The sequence below is a fragment of the Crinia signifera genome, chromosome 5, assembly GCF_055691185.1.
Source record: "Crinia signifera chromosome 5, ASM5569118v1, whole genome shotgun sequence".
Classification (NCBI taxonomy): Eukaryota; Metazoa; Chordata; class Amphibia; order Anura; family Myobatrachidae; genus Crinia; species Crinia signifera.
In genome coordinates this window covers 283232993-283252783 of record NC_139221.1, presented here as the reverse complement: position 1 = coordinate 283252783, position 19791 = coordinate 283232993, and the positions used below count along the sequence as shown (strand labels likewise).

The 19791-nt window shown below is 45.6% G+C and overlaps 1 protein-coding gene and 1 long non-coding RNA gene across 7 annotated transcripts in view; one reads left to right on the top strand and one right to left on the bottom strand.

Moving 5' to 3' along the window:
• LOC146081137 (ATP-binding cassette sub-family B member 5-like) overlaps positions 1-14317 on the top strand; it is an 89602-nt gene extending 75285 nt beyond the window's left edge. For 4 of the 5 annotated variants that reach the window (XM_083189129.1, XM_083189131.1, XM_083189130.1 and 1 more), the window contains 5 exons: positions 3240-3396; positions 6025-6222; positions 7395-7601; positions 11494-11640; positions 13752-14317. In XM_083189129.1, coding sequence (XP_083045255.1) covers positions 3240-3396; positions 6025-6222; positions 7395-7601; positions 11494-11640; positions 13752-13949 — 907 coding nt within the window. In that variant the 3' untranslated portion in view covers positions 13950-14317. Of the gene's footprint in view, positions 1-3239; positions 3397-6024; positions 6223-7394; positions 7602-11493; positions 11641-13751 lie in introns of those variants that run through there. The other variant, XM_083189133.1, reaches the window with a different exon arrangement.
• The window catches only part of LOC146081140 (uncharacterized), an 81178-nt gene that overhangs the window by 4604 nt on the left and 56783 nt on the right, over positions 1-19791 (bottom strand). The gene's annotated exons all lie outside the window — the stretch shown is intronic.

The window sequence follows — 19791 nt, the reverse complement described above, 5'->3', positions numbered from 1 at the left end:
TGAGCTCTGATGGGATGGATCCAATATGCTCTCATCTGTATCCAAGGTACTGTATCTGTGTTATATAGCTCAGCACCTCCTGCATTTACATTCATGAGGTAGAGGTGCACCTGGTAGTATATAATATGGCTCTGTGATTTCGTCGCTGTTGGTTTATGTTCAGTAAAGCAAATATGAAACAGGAAGTGTTTGTAATATGCTATAGGTATCACTGTGTGACATAGTCATTTTGGGCGCAACTGTCTGTGCCCAAGATGGCGGAGATACATATTCTATTTTTTTTTTACGCCAGTTCTGTATTTTGGAATTGTCAATTGCTGGGTCTCTGTCTACCTATTGATTCTCTCTCTCTCTCTCTCTCTCTCTCTCTCTCTCTCTCTCTCTCTCTCTCTCTCTCTCTCTCTCTCTCTCTCTCTCTCTCTCTCTCTCCCCATCCCCTCTCTTTTTTCTTCTGCCTATAATCCACCTTTCTCTCCTCTGTCCATCTCTCCCTCCCCCTCTATCATCTTTTATTTTTGTTTGCACCTGTCACCCCTAAACAACTCTTTACTTCCTCCCACCATATATCCATCTTCCTATCATTTCTATGTCTCTTCCTCTTTCCCTCTCTCCGTTCCTCTCTCCTCTTGGACCCTGGTCTCGGTCTCTCTAGCTTAAAATGTTCCAAAGAGAGGCTGTGCCTCGGTGTCAGGCTGCCAGTGAGAGCTCTGAGCAGTAGCGCACGCAGGGGGGGGTTCTGAGTACCCAGAAACCCCCCCAGAAGTCTAAGGACCCTAGCCTGAAAGCTGAGGGTCCCCTCTTTCCATGGGTACAAGAATTTTAAAAATCGGCCCTTGGAAACCGGAGATATCTGACTTCAAAATAGTGGTCCCTATCCAAGCCTGTTAATTGCTCTTCCCAGTCAGATATTTAAGGTTCTGAGGGTATATTCCAAAAGCTGGGACTCTCGCCCTTTGATGGACACTGGTAGCTTGTCTCTACTGTGCCCAGAACCAGAGATATCAGCCTTACAGCAGCTGGTTACTGCTCCAGCTCCACACTTCTGGTATGTAGTTTTATATACTCATTGGCAGATTGCTCTGCCTCCTGAACTCTGATCCCCTAGTGCCGGGAACTGGAGATATTTGCAGTCAAGCAAGCTGTCCTCCCACCAGAGAATTATGAATAATAAGCCCACTCCACTATACACCCCTCTTTGCATATTAAACATCCTCTACCACCCTGGCAGTGGCGTAGCTAAGTTTTGGGCGCCCCCCCCGCCGTTGGGGGGGGGGCGCCCCCCCCCCCCCCCCGTCGCCGCCCCGCCGAGCACCCCTACCCCGCCGCCCATGCAAACCCCCCCTCAATCCCCCACAGCCTTACCTATCGCGCTGGTCCCGGCGGCTCCGTTCTTCTGCTGAGGACCACCAGAAAATGGCCGCCCCCATACAGCAGACAGTTTCAGAGAACTGTCTGCTATATGGGGGCGGCCATTTTGTGATGGTCCTCAGCAGAAGAACGGAGCCGCCGGGACCAGCGCGATAGGTAAGTGACAGTCTGCGGGGGATTGGGGGGGGGGTTAACTATAGCACCGCAGCCCCCGGCGCCCCCACATGCACAGCGCCCCCCCGCGGTGGCGGGGGCTTCGGTGCTATAGTTACGCCCCTGCACCCTGGAAGTTATGTATCAGGGCCCCTTCATTCAGGCCAATGCCCCCTTCTCCCACATCATCTCCCACCATCTGTGCAGTAAAGGGGTAATTAGTGGAAATTACTGATCCAGGCCCTACATGCTGAGCGGTTGATATAATACCCCCTACCACCTGCAGGACATCAAAGCTTCCACCACCCGTACCGGTGGAGGATCGGTAGGGGCCCCAATACATTGCTATGCCCAGGGGTCTACACTGCTAATCCTGCGTTTGCCCCTGCTGAGGGGCTTTGGAATTCAGATAATCAGTGCCTAGTTCAATCACCTTTACTCACAAAGACCAAACTATGGGCCTGATTCAGACCTGTTCGCTAGGCTGTGTACCTTTGCACCCTAGGGAACAGGTAAATGCCGATACCGCCCATCTGATTGCCCCCCCCCCCCTCGCGCGCGCTATGCAAATCACCACGTTTGCATGCGGGGGATGTGAATGCTTAAATATCACCTCTCATGCAGCTGCAAAAGTGAAAACTCATTCAATGGTCGCTGTCCATCGAATTTATTTTTCCCTTGGCAAATTAATGTTAGTCTAGACTGTCTTTTACTTCCAACAGAGATGGCCGAATTCGGGGCAGCCGCTGATGTCATGTGACATCAGCCGCCCGCCCCTTGCAGTCAATCTGCATTCCCAGGGGTACGCACAGCATTTTCTGGGAATGCCCAAAGGTGTTTGCACATGCGCATGCACAGACCCACTCAATGGGGAACCGACCATTTAAACTTGAATCAGACCCTATGTTTATAAGGTATGTAAAACACCAAAATGTAATTATCTAAGTGTGTAACGTAACGCACCACTCCTCATAATTGGCTTTCATAAGCTTTCATGATTTGCATATTCCGTGGCTGCATACGTGCTACTACGTTTATCCGCACCTTACCCTCTGTACTGAATTGCATAATAAATGGAAGCCGATACAGCTACAGCTAGGAGTTAAGGTCCCCATACACGTTCCGATCCCGGGGGGTCCGATGTTTGCTTTGAGGTGCGTGCTCCTGCGGCACCTCATCGCACAGTACAAAAAGTATGTGCTGCACATACTTTTTGTACTTGGTTTTCATCACATCGCATTGCATTGCATGCACAAGGCATGCAATGCGATGTGATGGATGCTATTTAAGCCCGGAACGCACGCCGGGATCGGAGCGTGTATGGGCACCTTGAGTGCTACATTAGCTCACTACATGCCAGGCCCAGATATACAGTTTCTTACTTGCATTGCTGTCCACAACCATCCATATATCTACCTGGATCTAAATATATTGCATCCTTTCTTTATACATAAAATACACTGAAATAACTCAGGCCAAATTGAACAATGATCCTGCTTTCATACGATGTACTGTATGCCTAACAACTCTACCAGGCTAAGCCGGGGCCTATGTGGCCTTTCCAGAAATCAGAGCTACATCCTCTTAATTGTATGTACAGTATGCATTCCTGGGCCCGAAATATGTTTGACTGTTCTCCATTCACAATGACTCAATCATGTTGCACTCTTATATAGTAGAACACACGTGTAACACCTAACCCTCTGATTTCTCCCCAGTGTATTTGTCATTCTGACTTATGGCGCCGTGGCAGTAGGGCAGACATTGTCCTTTGCTCCTGACTATGCTAAAGCCAAGTCTGCAGCCTCCCATCTTTTTGCCCTGTTTGACAGAGAACCGACTATTGACAGCTATAGTTCGCTAGGACAGAAACCGGTAAGAAATTCCATTTCAGTAGCAATGCTACATGTCATTTCTGCCTGGGTGTTGTATAGCCTTTCAATTGAAATATTTTGGACTATATCTACACTAGAAATTTATAAATGGAAGGATTGTGTAACCTACTGTAAGATGATTTGTTATGCGTGGATAGTTATGCATGCTGAAGTAGCATAAGAATCATGGGATTTGTATTCTAGGACCATAGCACTATTGATCTAAAGGTCCATATACACTGGGCGATTTTGACCAGCGTGTATGGACAGCGATTAATGTTTCATCGCTGGGAGGCGCCGAACGTGGGAAGAGGATGACTTTGCATAGCGCAGCGCTATGCAAAGCCGTCCTTAAACTCGCTTATCTGCTGATATTACCAGCAGATGAACGGCTTTCCCGGCAATGATGTGGGAGCGCGCAGCAGCGCACACCGTTCATCGCTGGGGCATACACACTGGGCGTCTTTGAGCTGAAAGCCGCTCAAACATATTGTTTTGAGCGACTTTCAGCTCAAAGTCGCCCAATGTGTATGGGCCTTTACACCATTGGCAGATTTTGAATATTGGCTGCAGCGTTCCAGCCTCCCTCCACAAGTAATCCCACCCCTACTGTGTCATTGGAAACGATTCCTGCTACTCGCATGATGATGCGGTTGTACTGACAGTTGATGCAGATCTAGAAGTAGATTTGTTTTTATATACTTGAGTTGCAAATGCAGATTGCATTTCCCCACACTGGAAGGGAAGGAGTAAAGCAGTGTACACACAGTGTACACACAGTGGACTAAGAATATTCAGTACTTGTTTCCTGGCAGGGCGCCCAATACGCATTTAGCATACTGGGCTATTCTCCGTAGTGAAATCGCATCACGCAGTGTGTATAGTGCTGTGCGATGCGATGTCCATATGAAGTGCACAAGAGTGCTTATACAATGAAATATCACATGGAATCACAGGGTACCAGGTGCGATAGTATATAGGGTAAATAGTGTGGCGAGCTCCCCTCACGAGGCTCGCTGCGCTCACCACACTATATTAAGTCAACTCCACGCCGACGTGGATAGTTGGGATATGAAAAGGTCGGAGGATGCGTTCCGCCCCCCTCGCGGGGGATAGTGGTGGTGTGTTAGGAACACATTCACACTTGCAAAATCATACAGCTGACACAGTAATGATGACGTGTTAACTAAGAAATGTAAATTTACTTAAATAATTTAAAAAGCATAACGATAATAATAACAACAATTAATCAATTAAAAACAGTAAAACATTAATTAATAACAAAGAATCACAGTAAAACATTCATATTAACAAATCACTTAATCATCCTTAGGTAGTAGTGTAAGTGCTCCCAGGATTCGCTCAAATAGGTTATCCCCACCCAAGGTTTTTCTCCACATAAACTCCTGGAGATAGGAATGGAGCATGTGGCGTGCTGTACCTCTTTGGCGCTTATTGCGCCATTTGCAGGCGCCCCACATTCTTTCCACATTCTGGGTATGCACCCCTATGGACGTTTCTATAAATTTAAACCTGTGATTGACTTGGGCGTGCTGATACCCTGCAAGTTCCAGCTGTTCAGTGCTGTACGCCCTCCAGCAGTCACTGTAAATCGTGGTGCCTGGCTCTACATTCTCCAGAATAGCTGCCATCAAAGTACTTGCATCGCGTCTGGGAACCATGGTGAGGAAGCACTGTCCCGTTTCTCTACAAATTCCCCCAAAAACCCACTGCTGTGGGAACATACGGCCGACATTACTTTTCCTCCTGACAAACATGCTCACATTGACCTTCACGATCACCTCAGAGTGATTTCTGAGAGGATCTGACAGGGGGCGGGAATGACAGGGAGCGGGAACGGGAAAATCGCATTGCATCGCATGCTACTATAATGTAATGCGATACGATTTCACTACGTTCGATTACATAAGAAAACTGGGCGCCCTGCTAGGAAACAAGTACCAAATATTCTTACCTGCACTGTCTATTTGGCCAGGCAATAGCGACACTGCGGGCCACGCACGCGCCTCTGAGTACACTCGGGCCGATTCAAGCAAACCTTCTAAGCGATTTTGACGATGTAGAAGTGCTTAGAAGAATCGCCCCGTGTGTACACCCCTTAAGTTCTGCCTAACACACATTTACAGCCTTTATTAAAAGTATGGAATTTAATCTATATATATGTATATATAAAAGGCTAACTACTCCTCACCTTTATGAGGTGAAGTACCGGCTATGACCACTAGAGGCCACCCAACAGAGCAAATTACTCTTTTGTGTCCTAAAATATGCCATAACAGAAAGTGAAAGGAATGTTTGCAGAGACACTGATCTGTTTCAAACTTGCTGGGTATGGAGAGAGGAAGCTGTGAAGACAGATTGGAGGTAGGAAAAGATAGGGACTGGGGTTGGGGTGGAGAGTTTGTGGACTAAAAACTTTCACATATCAAAGTGTAAGTAAAAACTGTCACAGCTCAAAGTGAAAGTACATTGCAGAAGCCGTCATTTTGACTAATGTATGATAAGGCAGCAATGACACTTGTGAGGATTAGGTGACATATAACTTGTATGTAAATACGCATTGTAAATACGCAACCTGTTTAGTTAATGTTTTATCTATGTACTATAGGCTAACTGCCAAGGAAATTTGGAACTGCGTCAAGTTTCCTTCAATTATCCATCTCGCCCGGATGTGCCAGTGCTACAAGAGCTATCTGTCATGATATCCAGCGGGCAAACTGTGGCGTTTGTGGGCAGCAGTGGGTGTGGGAAGAGCACCTCTGTCCAGCTGCTGCAGAGGTTCTATGACCCGCACCAGGGAACTGTGGTAAGATCTGCCTGAGGGTGTGGTTACTACACCTGATACATGTCATCTGTTTGCTGACCAGTGTACATGATTACACTATGTCATTCAGGATGGAGTGTTTGCTAAAGGAGTTTGTTCTGCCAGTTTACTACTTGCACAATTATATGAATGTGTCTTTGCCAACTGTTTTTTTCTTACACACTGTGTATTTATGGTGCAAGGACATTATTTTGTCCTCTATAATGCACAGGCAGAATGGCACGGACTGGAGCACAATGGTTGTGTTGTTCACTTATAATAAGGTGACCAACTGATCTCCTTTAGGGAGGACAGTCCTTCTTTTGTAAGTTCTGTCCTCCCTCGAAAAGTGTCATCCTTTTTGTCCTCCTTTATTGCCCTTAATAACATTTCTGTGGTGGCGGCTTCCATGATCAGACCTCTCGGATTGAGCAGTGCTGTTCCTCGGGCTCAAACAGTAGCTTCTGCACATGCGCAGCACTGTATGCGGCCATAATATAATGCGCACATCCTCCGGCAGCAGCAGCAGCACTTTACAGCTCTGAGTCCAGACTCCAGCTAGCTGTGCAGCATGCCCAGCCCAGGCCCTGTCTCTGAGGAGGAGGTAAGAGACAGCGCAGGGCACAGTGAACCTATTGGAGCAGCAGAAAAAGGGGAGGGGAGGAGGGAAGGGTGTCATTGCTCATATGTGTCGCTCCTTCTGCGGATAGAAGTTGGGAGGTATGGGTTGCTGGGGGCAAAATGCACATGCTCGCACCTGGGCCTATGAGTCACTAGTTCTGCCACTGTCCACCCTAATAGTCTATTTAGGTTTGCTCCTTGTTTCTTTTATTTACAATATTTATTTTTATATTGTATATTTGTGTCATCCTTTTCAGTGTAAAAAAGTTGGTGACTTTTTATTTTATAATAGTGCAACAGTTATATAATGTAACTTTATAAGGACTTGGGTTAGTACAGAGTGGTCCGATTCTTGGCTCTTTTGGAGGAGCTGATTCTGATTCCATTTGTTACTGGATTCAATATGCATTAACAGATATGCATCTGGGTGCATGTGATAGATTTGAGGAATACTGTAGTTATTGGTTGTTTTCTATCATTTACTATTGGTAGAAAAAAAACCTGCAATATACAGTAACTGTAATTTTTTTTTTTTACTTTTGTTTTTTTTGTAGTTATTTGATAACATTGATATAAAGTGCTTGAACGTACAGTGGCTCCGATCTCGGATTGGGATTGTGTCGCAGGAGCCGGTGCTGTTTGACTGCAGTATTGCTGACAATATAGCCTATGGCGATAACTCCCGGGAGGTGTCAATGCAGGAAATACAGCAAGCGGCAATATCAGCCAACATTCACTCCTTCATAGAGAGTCTGCCGCAGGTAATGTTCTCTACATCCACGTAGATGTTTTCATAGATAATAAATATTGTACAATATTTGATCATTGTCTGTGATAACCTTAATAAGAGAAGTTTCAGAAGTCAAATATAGAAATCTCTACATAACCTCCAACTGTACCTTTTTGGCTGGTACAGTACTGTTTTTTATAGCCTGTACCAGCCAAAAAGGGGTTAAGAGTTGTGGAGGCACGTGTGCAGCCTCTGACATCTGGATCCCCTTCTCTCTGCAGCAGCGCTGTAGAGTCTGAGCACTAGATAGCACAGACTCTAATGTGCTTTTGCTGATCTCTGGGAAAATGCTGTGGCGGCCATTTTCCCGGTGATTTCTCTACTGCTCATGTGAAAAATGCTGGGAAAATGCCTGCTGTGCTTTTTTTTTAATGCTTTCTGCAGCACTGCTGCCATCAGCATGCGTCTCCATAAGGGTAAGTAATCAAGAACTGGGTGCAACACTGTCCATCCACTCCTGATCCCTGGGCAGCCACTCCCCAACATTGACCCATCACCACACAGCCCTGGACAGTCATTCTGCTGAGTGCACACATCTACAGGAGTTTATCAGTTGTATGCTTTCAGCTTAAAGGGCTTTACTAGTGGCAGCCTGCCCAGCCCTGGCCCAACACTCTACAATATTGGCCAATCACTCTGGAATAATGGCACACCACTCGCCAACATTTGCCAGTCATTCTCCTTCACTGGACTGCCATTCTCCAATATTGGACCATCACTCGTTAACACTAGCCGTCACTCCACACACATATACAGGATAATATGATTTGCATGCAACTGCTGAAAGGGCAACGGGGCAATCACACATAAGTGTTTGGAGGGCGTGTTGTGGGTTATGTGGGTTATGCTGTCTTAAGCGTATGCTGAGACCCACTTGATTTCGAATGGATCTCTTGCAGTAGGTACAGAGCTGATAGTGATGATGGCTTCTCTAACAAGCATATAGATATGGATGGCACATCCTTCCCTAAACCTCGGCATCAGCCCCTTCCTGATAATGGTGCATTTTATTAGTAACCTAGTAATAATGCTGATGGTTTCCCTGCACTGTAATTTGTTATATGTCCATCAGGTTGGCGAACATAACTTACAGTAATAACTGCATCTCCCCATGTGAAAACATTTATTACAAGAACGTTCTGTAAAAAAACAACTGTATCCTCCTGGAATATAAATATAAAGAGCGTATCCCTACGCTAATGGAACAGATGAGGGCTAGCCAATTAACCCCGTAAAGCTGGTATTATTGGTAATTCTGCTTCGTATGCCTTAGCAGAATTCCTGATAAGCTGCCTCCGGAGACCCTACTTGAGAACCTACTTTTGACCGATAACACATGGCTGATCACAGTAGCCAGATCCACAGACAGGCAGAGAAGACAATGCAGAAGTCGGGGAACCAGAGGGAAACCTGGATAACACTATCTCAAGATAGCGTTATTATCAAATGGCTCACTCAAGTGCCTTTTGGTTTTTTTTTTGTTGTAAATTTGTGCAGATCACATTTCCCATTACAAGTATTGGAAATGCGATCTGAAATACAAATTTAAGAGCTAATCCTCCTTTAATTGCCCTTTAAGTAGTGTACATACTAGTAATACTATAATAATGAGAAAAGGTGTAAAAACATTGTTTTTTACATTATTTTAAAAATAATTTTGATAAATGTGCCCTATAGTATGGGATATATCTGTCAGCCACAACTTTTATTCATGTTCTCTACTGCCTGGCAACAATAAAATGTAACAGAACCGGAAAGAGCTTGGTGGATGAGTCATTGATCCTCTGTTTGCAAATGAAATATGAACAGGCACCACTGATTAATATCAACAAAGGCAGGAATTTCCCTTGCTGATATTGGCTTTGTCTTGCTAATTCAGTAAAAAAGCAATACAATACAAGACCTTAAGATGCTCATACACGGTGCGTTTTTCGGGTGCGATGTGCAATCTAGTACTAAAAGCATAGAGTTCATCATACCGTATACCGTATATGGGCACATTTAGACATTGCCATCAGTCACTGTTTTAAAACTTACAAAAGCCCTTTGGCAAGTACAGTTTCTCCATCTGACCATGGCCTCCTATACTTGCGTCTGTGATATACTGTACCTATGACACTTCCATAATGAGACCACTGAGAAGCCACGTCCTTGTCACCACCCAAAAATACCCATCACTGTTTACAACATTTCTGACACCATGCCTCACAAATTGCCTTTGTGCATATACTGTACCTTGTGTAATATAAGCACTGTAGGATTTTAAGGAAATTTCACCCATCTAACTCTGATATAGCCCCTGAATGTCATAGGGGGGACACCTGGTAATGGTATGTGGAAAGCAAGTACAGTAGTACAATGGACAGTATGTGGTAAGCAAATGGCCGAGTTGCTGAAGAAACAGGGTATGTTATCACAAAGATGTAGTACAGTCAGACCACTGGGGCAGCTTTATTCCACCATTCAGATGACTGGGTGGTCCGCCGGACTGGTGAGTGGCCGAAGCTCTTCTCCAATATGAGTCATGTGTGCATACCTCCCAACATTACCCTCTCCAGGAGGGACAGAATGCTCTATTACTGGACTTCCCTCATAATCTAGGATTGCCATCACCTGTGTTAAAACACTTTTCTGGTACTCTTTACCTAGAACGGCGCCCGCGATGTCCATCGCGGTCATCGGGGGTAAAAAATCGCGGGCATCGCATGCACTAAAAAAACGGGTGCGACGCGATGCCCGCGATTTTCCCATAGGGATCAATGTTAAAAGTGTGATTGGACGCGATTTTAGTGTTAAATGCCTCAATGCCCGCGATTTTTCCATAGAAAAACAATGTTAAATGGGCCACAGAGCCCTAATAGTCCCCCTGAAGTCTTAAATGGCCCCCACAATTTTTAACGCCACCCCACGATCAACGTGAACCCGAAGCGTGGCGAGCGCAGCGAGCCCGCGAGGGGCGGCGGTACGCGTCCTCCGACCTTTTCATACCCCCACTATCCACGTCGGCGTGGAGTTGAGAATAGAATAGTGTGGCGAGCGCAGCGAGCCACCGAGCCCGAAGCGTGGCGAGCGGACGCAGATACCTGTGAAGCCCGTGAAGGGACGCGTTTACCTGTGAAGGTATCCGTGTCCCCTCGCGGGGCTCGCTGCGCTCGCCACGCTTCGGGCTCGGTGGCTCGCTGCGCTCGCCACACTATTCTATTCTCAACTCCACGCCGACGTGGATAGTGGGGGTATGAAAAGGTCGGAGGACGCGTACCGCCGCCCCTCACGGACTCGCTTCGCTCGCCACGCTTCGGGTTGACGTTAATCGTGGGGTGGCGTTAACAATTGTGGGGGCCATTTCTGACTTTAGGGTGACTATTTGGGCTCTGTGGCCCATTTAACATTGTTTCCTATGGAAAAATCGCGGCCATTGAGCCATTGAACACTAAAATCGCATCCAATCACACTTTTAACATTGATCCCTATGGGAAATCGCGGCCATCGCGGGCATCGCATCGCACCCGTTTTTTAGTGCATGCGATGGTCGCGATGGGCGCCGTTCTAGGTAAAGAGTACCACTTTTCTTTTCAATTAACCTGTTCAGCACAGTTGATGGCAATCATAGATTAAGTGGGAAGTCCAGGAGCAGAGCAATGTGTCCCTCCTGGAGATGGTCATGTTGGGAGGTATGTGTGTGGACCAGTCTGACACTGACTTAGGTAGATAGTATTGTGCTCCATACAACAGGATAAAGAGTAACCAGCTTTCATTTGTTAGAAATAGAAATAATTATTTATTTGCACCACAGCATTTGGTCTATAAACCATTGTCCTCAACTACCTGCCACTTTTTTTAAACTTAAATGTTTTTTCTTTTAGAAATATGACACTTCAGTGGGTGGAAAAGGAACTCAGCTGTCCGGGGGCCAGAAGCAGAGGATTGCCATTGCCCGGGCTCTTATCCGTGCTCCCAAACTGTTACTGCTGGATGAAGCCACCTCAGCACTAGACAATGAAAGTGAAAAGGTGAAAACAGAAATTCCATCATCTAATATTTTATCTGCATTCAATTATAGCAAGTATTTTACACAATTTCTTGACCAAGCAATAACTCCAGTGTAACCTTTCAGTATGTACTGTATGTATGCAGGAAGCGTCCTAAACTGACTTAAAGGTGAAGTCTATAGACTTGTCATTTCACAGTTTTGGGCAGTAACATATGTATGCTATAGTACAATACACTACTACAGTACGTCAATGCAGGATGTGCAGACTGCACCCTCGGATGGGGTGACTCTACAATGTCCACAGTTCCAGTGAGAAGCCAGGTGTTATACTGAGACATGGGGGCAGATGTACTGTATTAAGCCTGGTAAATGAAAAAGTGGTGATAAAGCGGTTATAAAGTGGAAGGTGATAACACACCATCCAATAAGCTCATCACTGTAATTTTTCAAACACAGCTGATTGGCTGTTACATTCTCACCTTCAGCTTTATCCCCACTTTATAACTTTACTAGGCTTAATTCAAGTGCCCCATTATCTGAAGCACCTGGTTTCTGTTACTGAGATTGATCCAGTACACTTTCGAGTATTAAATTGCTTTTTACCACAGCCATAGGCAACACTATGAGCAGATGTGTTCACTCCCTAGGGCTGCCAGTCCAAAATGCAATAAACATCCTGTAGGAAGCAGCTTCCTGCCTTATCATGCAGCCCTAGGCAGCTTCTATGGGCTGCAGTCAGTGCAGTCCATAGAAGCAGGGTGTCACAAAGCGGAGCCTGCGCATGTGCCGGTCCCGGCACCTGCCGAATCCACCCGGGCTGATGGCTGACACCACCTTCATGCAGTGGGTTAGCGACTCAAATACATGGTATCTTGTAGAACGGAGCTGTCCAGATATTTCAGCAGTTTTTCCTGGTGCAGAGGCTTGAGTTTATATAATATGAGTTCATAGTACAACAGAGGTAGATTGCAACTGTGGTGTAAAGCATTATAAGCCTAAGCATTATATTTATAAATTTAAAACTTGGGTACTCTTTACCTAGCACGGCGCCCACGATTTTGATTGTGGTCATCGCAGGTAAAAAAATCGCGGCCATCGCGGGCATTGAATGCACTAAAAAATCGGGTGCGAGGCGACCGACGCGATGCCCGCGATTTCCCATAGGGAACAATGTTAAATGTCTCAATTGACCCGATTTTCCTGTTCAATGCCTCAATTGACCCGATTTTTCCATAGGAAACAATGTTAAATGGCCCACAGAGGCCAAATAGCCACCCTGAAGTGTGAAATGGCCCCCACAATTGTTAACGCCACCCCACGATCAACGTGAACCCGAAGTGTGGCGAGCGCAGTACGCGTCCTACGACCTTTTCATACCCCCACTATCCACGTCGGCGTGGAGTTGAGAATAGAATAGTGTGGCGAGCGCAGCGGCGGATACCTTCACAGGTAACTGCGTCCCTTCGCGGGTTTCACAGGTATCCGCATCCCCTCGGCACGCTTCGGGCTCGGTGGCTCACTGCGCTCGCCACACTATTCTATTCTCAACTCCACGCCGACGTGGATAGTGGGGGTATAAAAAGGTCGTAGGATGCGTACCACTGCCCCTCGCGGGCTCGCTGCGCTCGCCACGCTTCGGGTTCACGTTGATCGTGGGGTGGCGTTAACAATTGTGGGGGCCATTTCACACTTCAGGGTGCCTATTTGGCCTCTGTGGGCCATTTAACATTGTTTCCTATGGAAAAATCGGGTCAATTGAGGCATTGAACAGGAAAATCGGGTCAATTGAGACATTTAACATTGTTCCCTATGGGAAATCGCGGGTATTGCGTCGGTCGCATCGCACCCGATTTTTTAGTGCATTCAATGCCCGCGATGGCTGCGATGGGTGCCCTTCTAGGTAAAGAGTACCAAAACTTGTATTTTGTAGGCACACAGACTTATAAAAGTAGAAAAGTGGACTTGTCCAGCCCCACCCCCTACCCAATAAGTCAAAAACCATTGTAAGGACTATAGATGTTTTGTAGATCCTAGCACCAAAGTCCTAGATATCCAGAGAATCATTTCTCCATGTGACATAATGTCACTGAACCGACCATTTCTCACTACGGTATCTTCTATCGTTTTCAGATTGTACAACAAGCATTAGATCAAGCGAGGAAAGGAAGGACTTGTATCATGATCGCACACAGACTGTCCACAGTACAGAATGCGGATCTTATTGTTGTCATGAAGAACGGGAGGATAATAGAACACGGAACTCATCAGCAGCTTCTAGCAAACCGAGGGGCGTATTATCATCTAGTAAATGCCCAAACTATAACTTAAATGAAAGCACTACAAAAGCACTACAAATACATAAACTCACAGCAATGGAATGTCTAGTGCTATCCTTCGTATACCAGGACTAATGCCATCGAACGCAGTTCCAGAATGTTCATGTCGTTTTTCAGCTGCATGTACCTCCTATTTGGAAATACTATGGGGTAACACTACCATTGTGGCACAATTGCTGATGAAGCAGCGAAACGTCAATGCTGTATTTATTGAGTGGCATGTTACATAAATACTTGTATTAGAAACATAGAAGTCAAATATTACAACATTTAGGTAGATACTAGATTTGTTTTCCATGTTTTCCATATTATTGTAGCTAAGTTATTTTGAGCTTTAAATTAAATAAAGAATAATATATATATATTATATGTATAAAGAAAAACATTTCGATGTCTATAGTATAATGGGATTCATTCACCCCAATAGCACTGCTGCTGCAGAAATCCAAAGACAGAAAATCAGATCATTTGTTGCACATTGGGGGTACCTTATTAGCTAATATGTTCGCAGGGGGCTGTCCTATTAGTCCCAATGCCAGCGTCCTTTTCCCTGATACCAGCTGTCCCCACTGCCTTGCAGTATCATGTAGCAGGTTAATTTACCATACATGTGGCTCTTTGATTCCTCTAGTCCTCACTGACCAGCACTGGCAGCATCATTGCATCATGTCTGCAACATTGCAAATTACTGGCAGCTACAATTGAGAGAGTGACCGAGATGAATCGAGGAGAGAATAATCTGGAGGAAAATAGGGGAAAAGAGTTATGAGAAGTAGAATCATGTGAGGAATCCGGTCAGACGATCTTTGAATTAATTTCAAAGCAATATTGTACCAAATACTTTTGTTTTATATATAAACTATGTAGACAAACATGGTATGCTCCTGTAACACATGTTCATGAAGGTATAAAACTCTTCAGATCAGATGGACAGTACAGTACCTACCGTAAAGCCTAGAAATGGTGGCGCGATTTCAGCTGTTTTTTTTTTTTAATTCTATAACCTGGATGTACTGGCCAGCCCAAATCAAGATCACCGTGGCCATCTCCTCTTGGCCGCCAATTCGGGAGCCATGATTGGCTCCGAAATGGCGGGAGTGTTTAAATGCTGCGGGCGGCGTTTTCTACTGCCTGCCAAAAAGACGCCAACATCAAACAGCCGCCACTCCGTCATTCCCCGCCGCAGCTTCGCCACCCAGAGTGAAGGCACATGGATCAGACAGCTGATCCCTGCACCGAGGTAAGCTGTGTCCTGTGAAGGACACCGCTCCATCTCCCCCTGTTGCCGCTGCTGCTCCGGTGCTGGGAGCAGAAGGCACATTACTACATACTGCACAACACCCCTCTGCACTGCACAACACCCCTCTGAGTCTGCACAACAGCACAAAAACCCTCTGAAGTCTGCACTGCACAAGCACAACACACCTCTGTCTGCCCTGCACAATACCCCTCTGCACTGACAGCACCCCTCTGCACAACACCCCACTTAGCACACTAATGACTCAACGCCTAGACCCCACTGCTACGTAGAGCTGTGCGCAGCTGGAAGCGTGACTGTGAAATTCTTGGGACATCAAGCTTTTATAGACTCTGCATCTCGCGAGAATCCGATGCCAGATTCCCGTGTTCGGCCACGCTTGGGTTTCAGAATAAAGCCGGAAACTAGCGAGCGCAGCTCGTGGGACGTCAGGCCAGCTATGTTCGTAGCGGTTCGGATTCCACAGAATCGGAACCGCTCATCTATAGATTATAGTACATAATGTATGTATTGCCTTTATTCTCAATACATTTGTTAAATGGCCCGGCCAGTATGACAATTACTTTTATTTTTCTCTGTATTACAGCATACCGTTGTTACCCACACAACCTCATGCTTCACACTCCTACCCTCAGCAGTTCATCTGGGTCGAAAAAGCAGATTTAATTGTACTGACCAATGGCGGGTTTTACCTATGGGCAGCAGGTCTGTGAGACTGCACTGGCTTCACTGTGACTGGCAGTGACTTCCTATTGGAATTTTGACCAGCCAGTAACCAAGGAAGTCCCATTGGGGGGTTTGGGACGCCTCTCTATGGGCTGCCTCGCGGCCAGCGGCAGCCCCCCTCCTGCCATAAGGTACGAGCTGCCATTGGTACTGACACTAACCAAGTAACATTATCATCTATATACTTAGTCACTATGGATACAGAATGTTTCAGTTGGTAAGGAGAAAGCTTGGTGTTCCATTAAATTAGTATTAGACCTTTCCTCTTATAACCCTACACCAACCAGCAATCTGTATTCACCTATGTTTTATTATAGCTCTTTCATACAGCACACAAATGTCACTGTGCAGTCTGATTCCACTCCTCATATTACTCCCAGCAGCTGCGATCAGTCCCCGTGCGCAGAGTTGGGGCTGTTCTGGAAGTGACATGGAGTCGCAGCAGCGTTATAAATACCCTTTATTCTAAGCCAGTTTATTCATTTCTTTTTGAAACCAGCACATGAAAAGTAGAATTAGTTCAAATTATGCATTGATTACAGGTCAGGGAATCCTCCCAAAAATGACAGTGGTACAGTCACGCTAACTGGACGCTGTCCCACCTGTGGGTCAGAGTGTCCCCTGGACAGGGCGGGTGGGGACATCACCTTTTTTCATTTATAGACACCTAAGTACAGTAAATGTACCCATAAGTGAGCAGGAGCCTATAGAGCACTGCTTGTTGCTGTATTAGAGTGGATCTAGCACTAATTCACTAGCCCACGCAGAAGTGCAAATATCAGGTGATTTTTGCACTTCTGCGCATGCGACATTACTTGCAACCACATCGATTTCCGATCTGAGGATGCAGATGGTGATAAATTGGTCCCTAAATGCTGGGCACTATGGGGGGGGGGGTCATTCTTAATAAATCGCTCCCCTGCACATTTTTGCACGGTGGAGCAATGTTTTCCATCTGTATATGGAATATATGCAATATAATTGCAATTGCGTTGCAGAAATACTATGCATTCACATTCAATGGGAGCCCCCCTGTCTGTGCAATCTGGCAATTTGCACACACAACAGAGAAGACCTTAAAAACCTATTCAATCGTGTACTTTTTAAGTTTGTGTCTTATGCATTCGAATTGATCACTGGATACAGTTTGATTTTTTCAGGTAGGACCAATGTTTCACAGGCTGCAAAAAGAAACTGAGGGTGAAATGTAATAGGGTGAGCGAATCAGAAAGTGAGAGATCTGGTACGAAGTCTCCAGTTTTTTTAAAGTGGCAATCATTTACACTGCAAAATCAAACTGGTTTTGCAGTGTAAATGATTGCCGCTTTAGAAAAAACTAGATTTCTTACCATATCTCTCCCTTTCTGATTCACCCTATTACATTTTACCCTGAAAGCCTGATCGAAAAAATTTGGCACCCTCTTATATGAAACATGGTTATGTTAAGTGCAAAAAGTACCAAATGCATGTTTGTACAAAAATGCAATTCTCTGGGCTACGGAGCTGGTAATGTTAGAAAGTGAAGCTGCCACCAATGAATGAAACTGGACTAATTTCAAGCTCAATCGCAATTGCGTACACATTAGCGCCTACCTCCCAACTATTCCGATTTTGCGTGGGATGGTGGTGCGTGGGAAAGTTGGGAGTCCCTCCCTCTCACCCGCTGCTCTACTTAGCAGAGCAGTGGTGAACAGATGCTGTGTGCATGTGCACAGCGTCTATTCCCACAGCAGAGGGGCTGGAGGAATGGCCTTACCCCCACAGCGGCAAAATGGGGGCAAAGTAATTTTTAGGCCATGCCCCTTATCACAGGCCACACCCCCAAAATTTGGACGCGCACTGAAGGTGCGTGCGAGGGTCCTTCCGCACTTGATTGCGGGTATGTTAACGGATTATATACAACTATGAAGAGCATCAGAGGTACGGGTTGGTCTATGGCTATGAAGACTGGGCACAGCAGTAGATACTCAGATCATGCAGCATTAGAAGATACTCGCCTAAAAAATGGCCAGGACATGCCTTTGTTTTCCCAACCTCTCCGCTCAAACTCCCCAGTAACACCTCCAAACGCCCACTTCCTGTCAATCACTGCAACAAAGTTCTCGGTGCGAGCAGGATCGCAGCGGCAGCCTTGCCCATGTGCATTGCGATTGCAGCACATGCGTAGTTTGGCGATACTTTGTGAACATTGACTATTGCATACAAAACATGGATTAGGCTTCCTCACAACAAAGTGCATTTAGGGCTACTCCCTTGCTGCTCTGAAAGATAATAGAATAATTGATGATCATTCAGCCTCAGAAGTTATCACAGGCCTTCTGCTTACTTCTTACTTACTCCTTATGTAAGATTGGAGTGTGAGCCTTGATCTGGTGATTTTTAATGGGAAAGTAATTCAATACAGCACATAAACAAAAATGAAGGATGAATACCGTGCAATAATTATCTTAGCATACTGTACCTCCCAACATGACTCATTAGAAATAGGAAAAATACTTCATTCTTAATTTCAATTACCGTCCCCTGTGTTGAAACAACTTTCTTAATGACATCACCTCTGGTGAATCACCTTTCTTATAAATTAGCTAGTTTACCAGAGGTGATGGCAATCATAAATTAAGAGGGAGTTCCAGGAACAGAGCATTTTGTCCCTCTTGGAGGGAAGGATGTTGGGAGATATGCGTATGTTAAACGGATTCAGTATGAAATCCCGGCGGTCGGGATCCCAGCGTTCAAAATCCCGATGCCGGAATCCCGAACGCCGAAATCCTGATAAGGGTGGGACGTGGATCGCCCCCCCCCTCGCTACGCTCGGCACGCTAATTTATTCTCCCTCCAGGGGTGTCGTGGACACCCACAGAGGGAGAAAGTGTCGGGATTTTGGCGGTCGGGATTCCAGCGTCGGGATTCTGAACGCCGGGATACCGACCGCCGGGATTTAAACTGCATCCCTGTTAAACACTGTGATGTTATGTTGAGTTATCCTACATCAGAAACAGAGAGTGAACTGTTACAATTAAAGTACTTGAACAGCACTAAACAACTGTTATTCTAACTAAGACAATTGAAATGACTAAGCAATTAAGTATGAAAAAGTAGGAAACCATGTTTTGGTGTATGGCCAGTCTGCTGAGGGGGTTTAGTTATCCATTAAGTGCATGGTCTGAGACTCTAAATAAATAAAATATATACAGTATCCCTAGAGTAGGAATCCAGCCCCCAGGCAATTTGTCGTCATCAAGGATTTCCACCACTACCCGGTAGGCCATTTCAGAATTGGCAGCATCACTTAGGTTGGTGGCACTCTGAAGGTGAAATTGGCTCCCTGCTATACTTGGCATGTTAATGGGAAACCATGCTGATTTCCCCCCACAATTTTATAGTAGCAAACTCATCCGGGGGTGGTGATGGATTTAGAGGGGTAGGGGGGTCTACGCAGTTTTGTATATTTTTAGTTTTTCATGCTTTTTTTTATTTTTAACCCCAAGAATCCTGCACAGATCATAGTGATATGCACAGCACTTCTACCAAACTCACCTACCTCAGGTAAAGGTACCCATACGTGTTCCGATAACTGCGTGCAATGCAACGCATTCATGGGCGGATCGCATTGCAACTCATGCAATTTGTGTGCAATGCGATCTTCGAGTGCGCATCCAATTGCGTTGCATTGCAGGCTTCTAATCGCAACGTGTATGGGGGCCTTAAGTCTATTGTTTGGGCAGATTGGTTGTTGTTTTAAAACCAATCTTTAGTAAATCTCTGGTTTTTAGAGCTGTCTATGTGAAAGTATCAAATGTTGGTCTGATGCTCTAAACCAGTGTTTTTCAACCACTTTGCCGTGGCACAC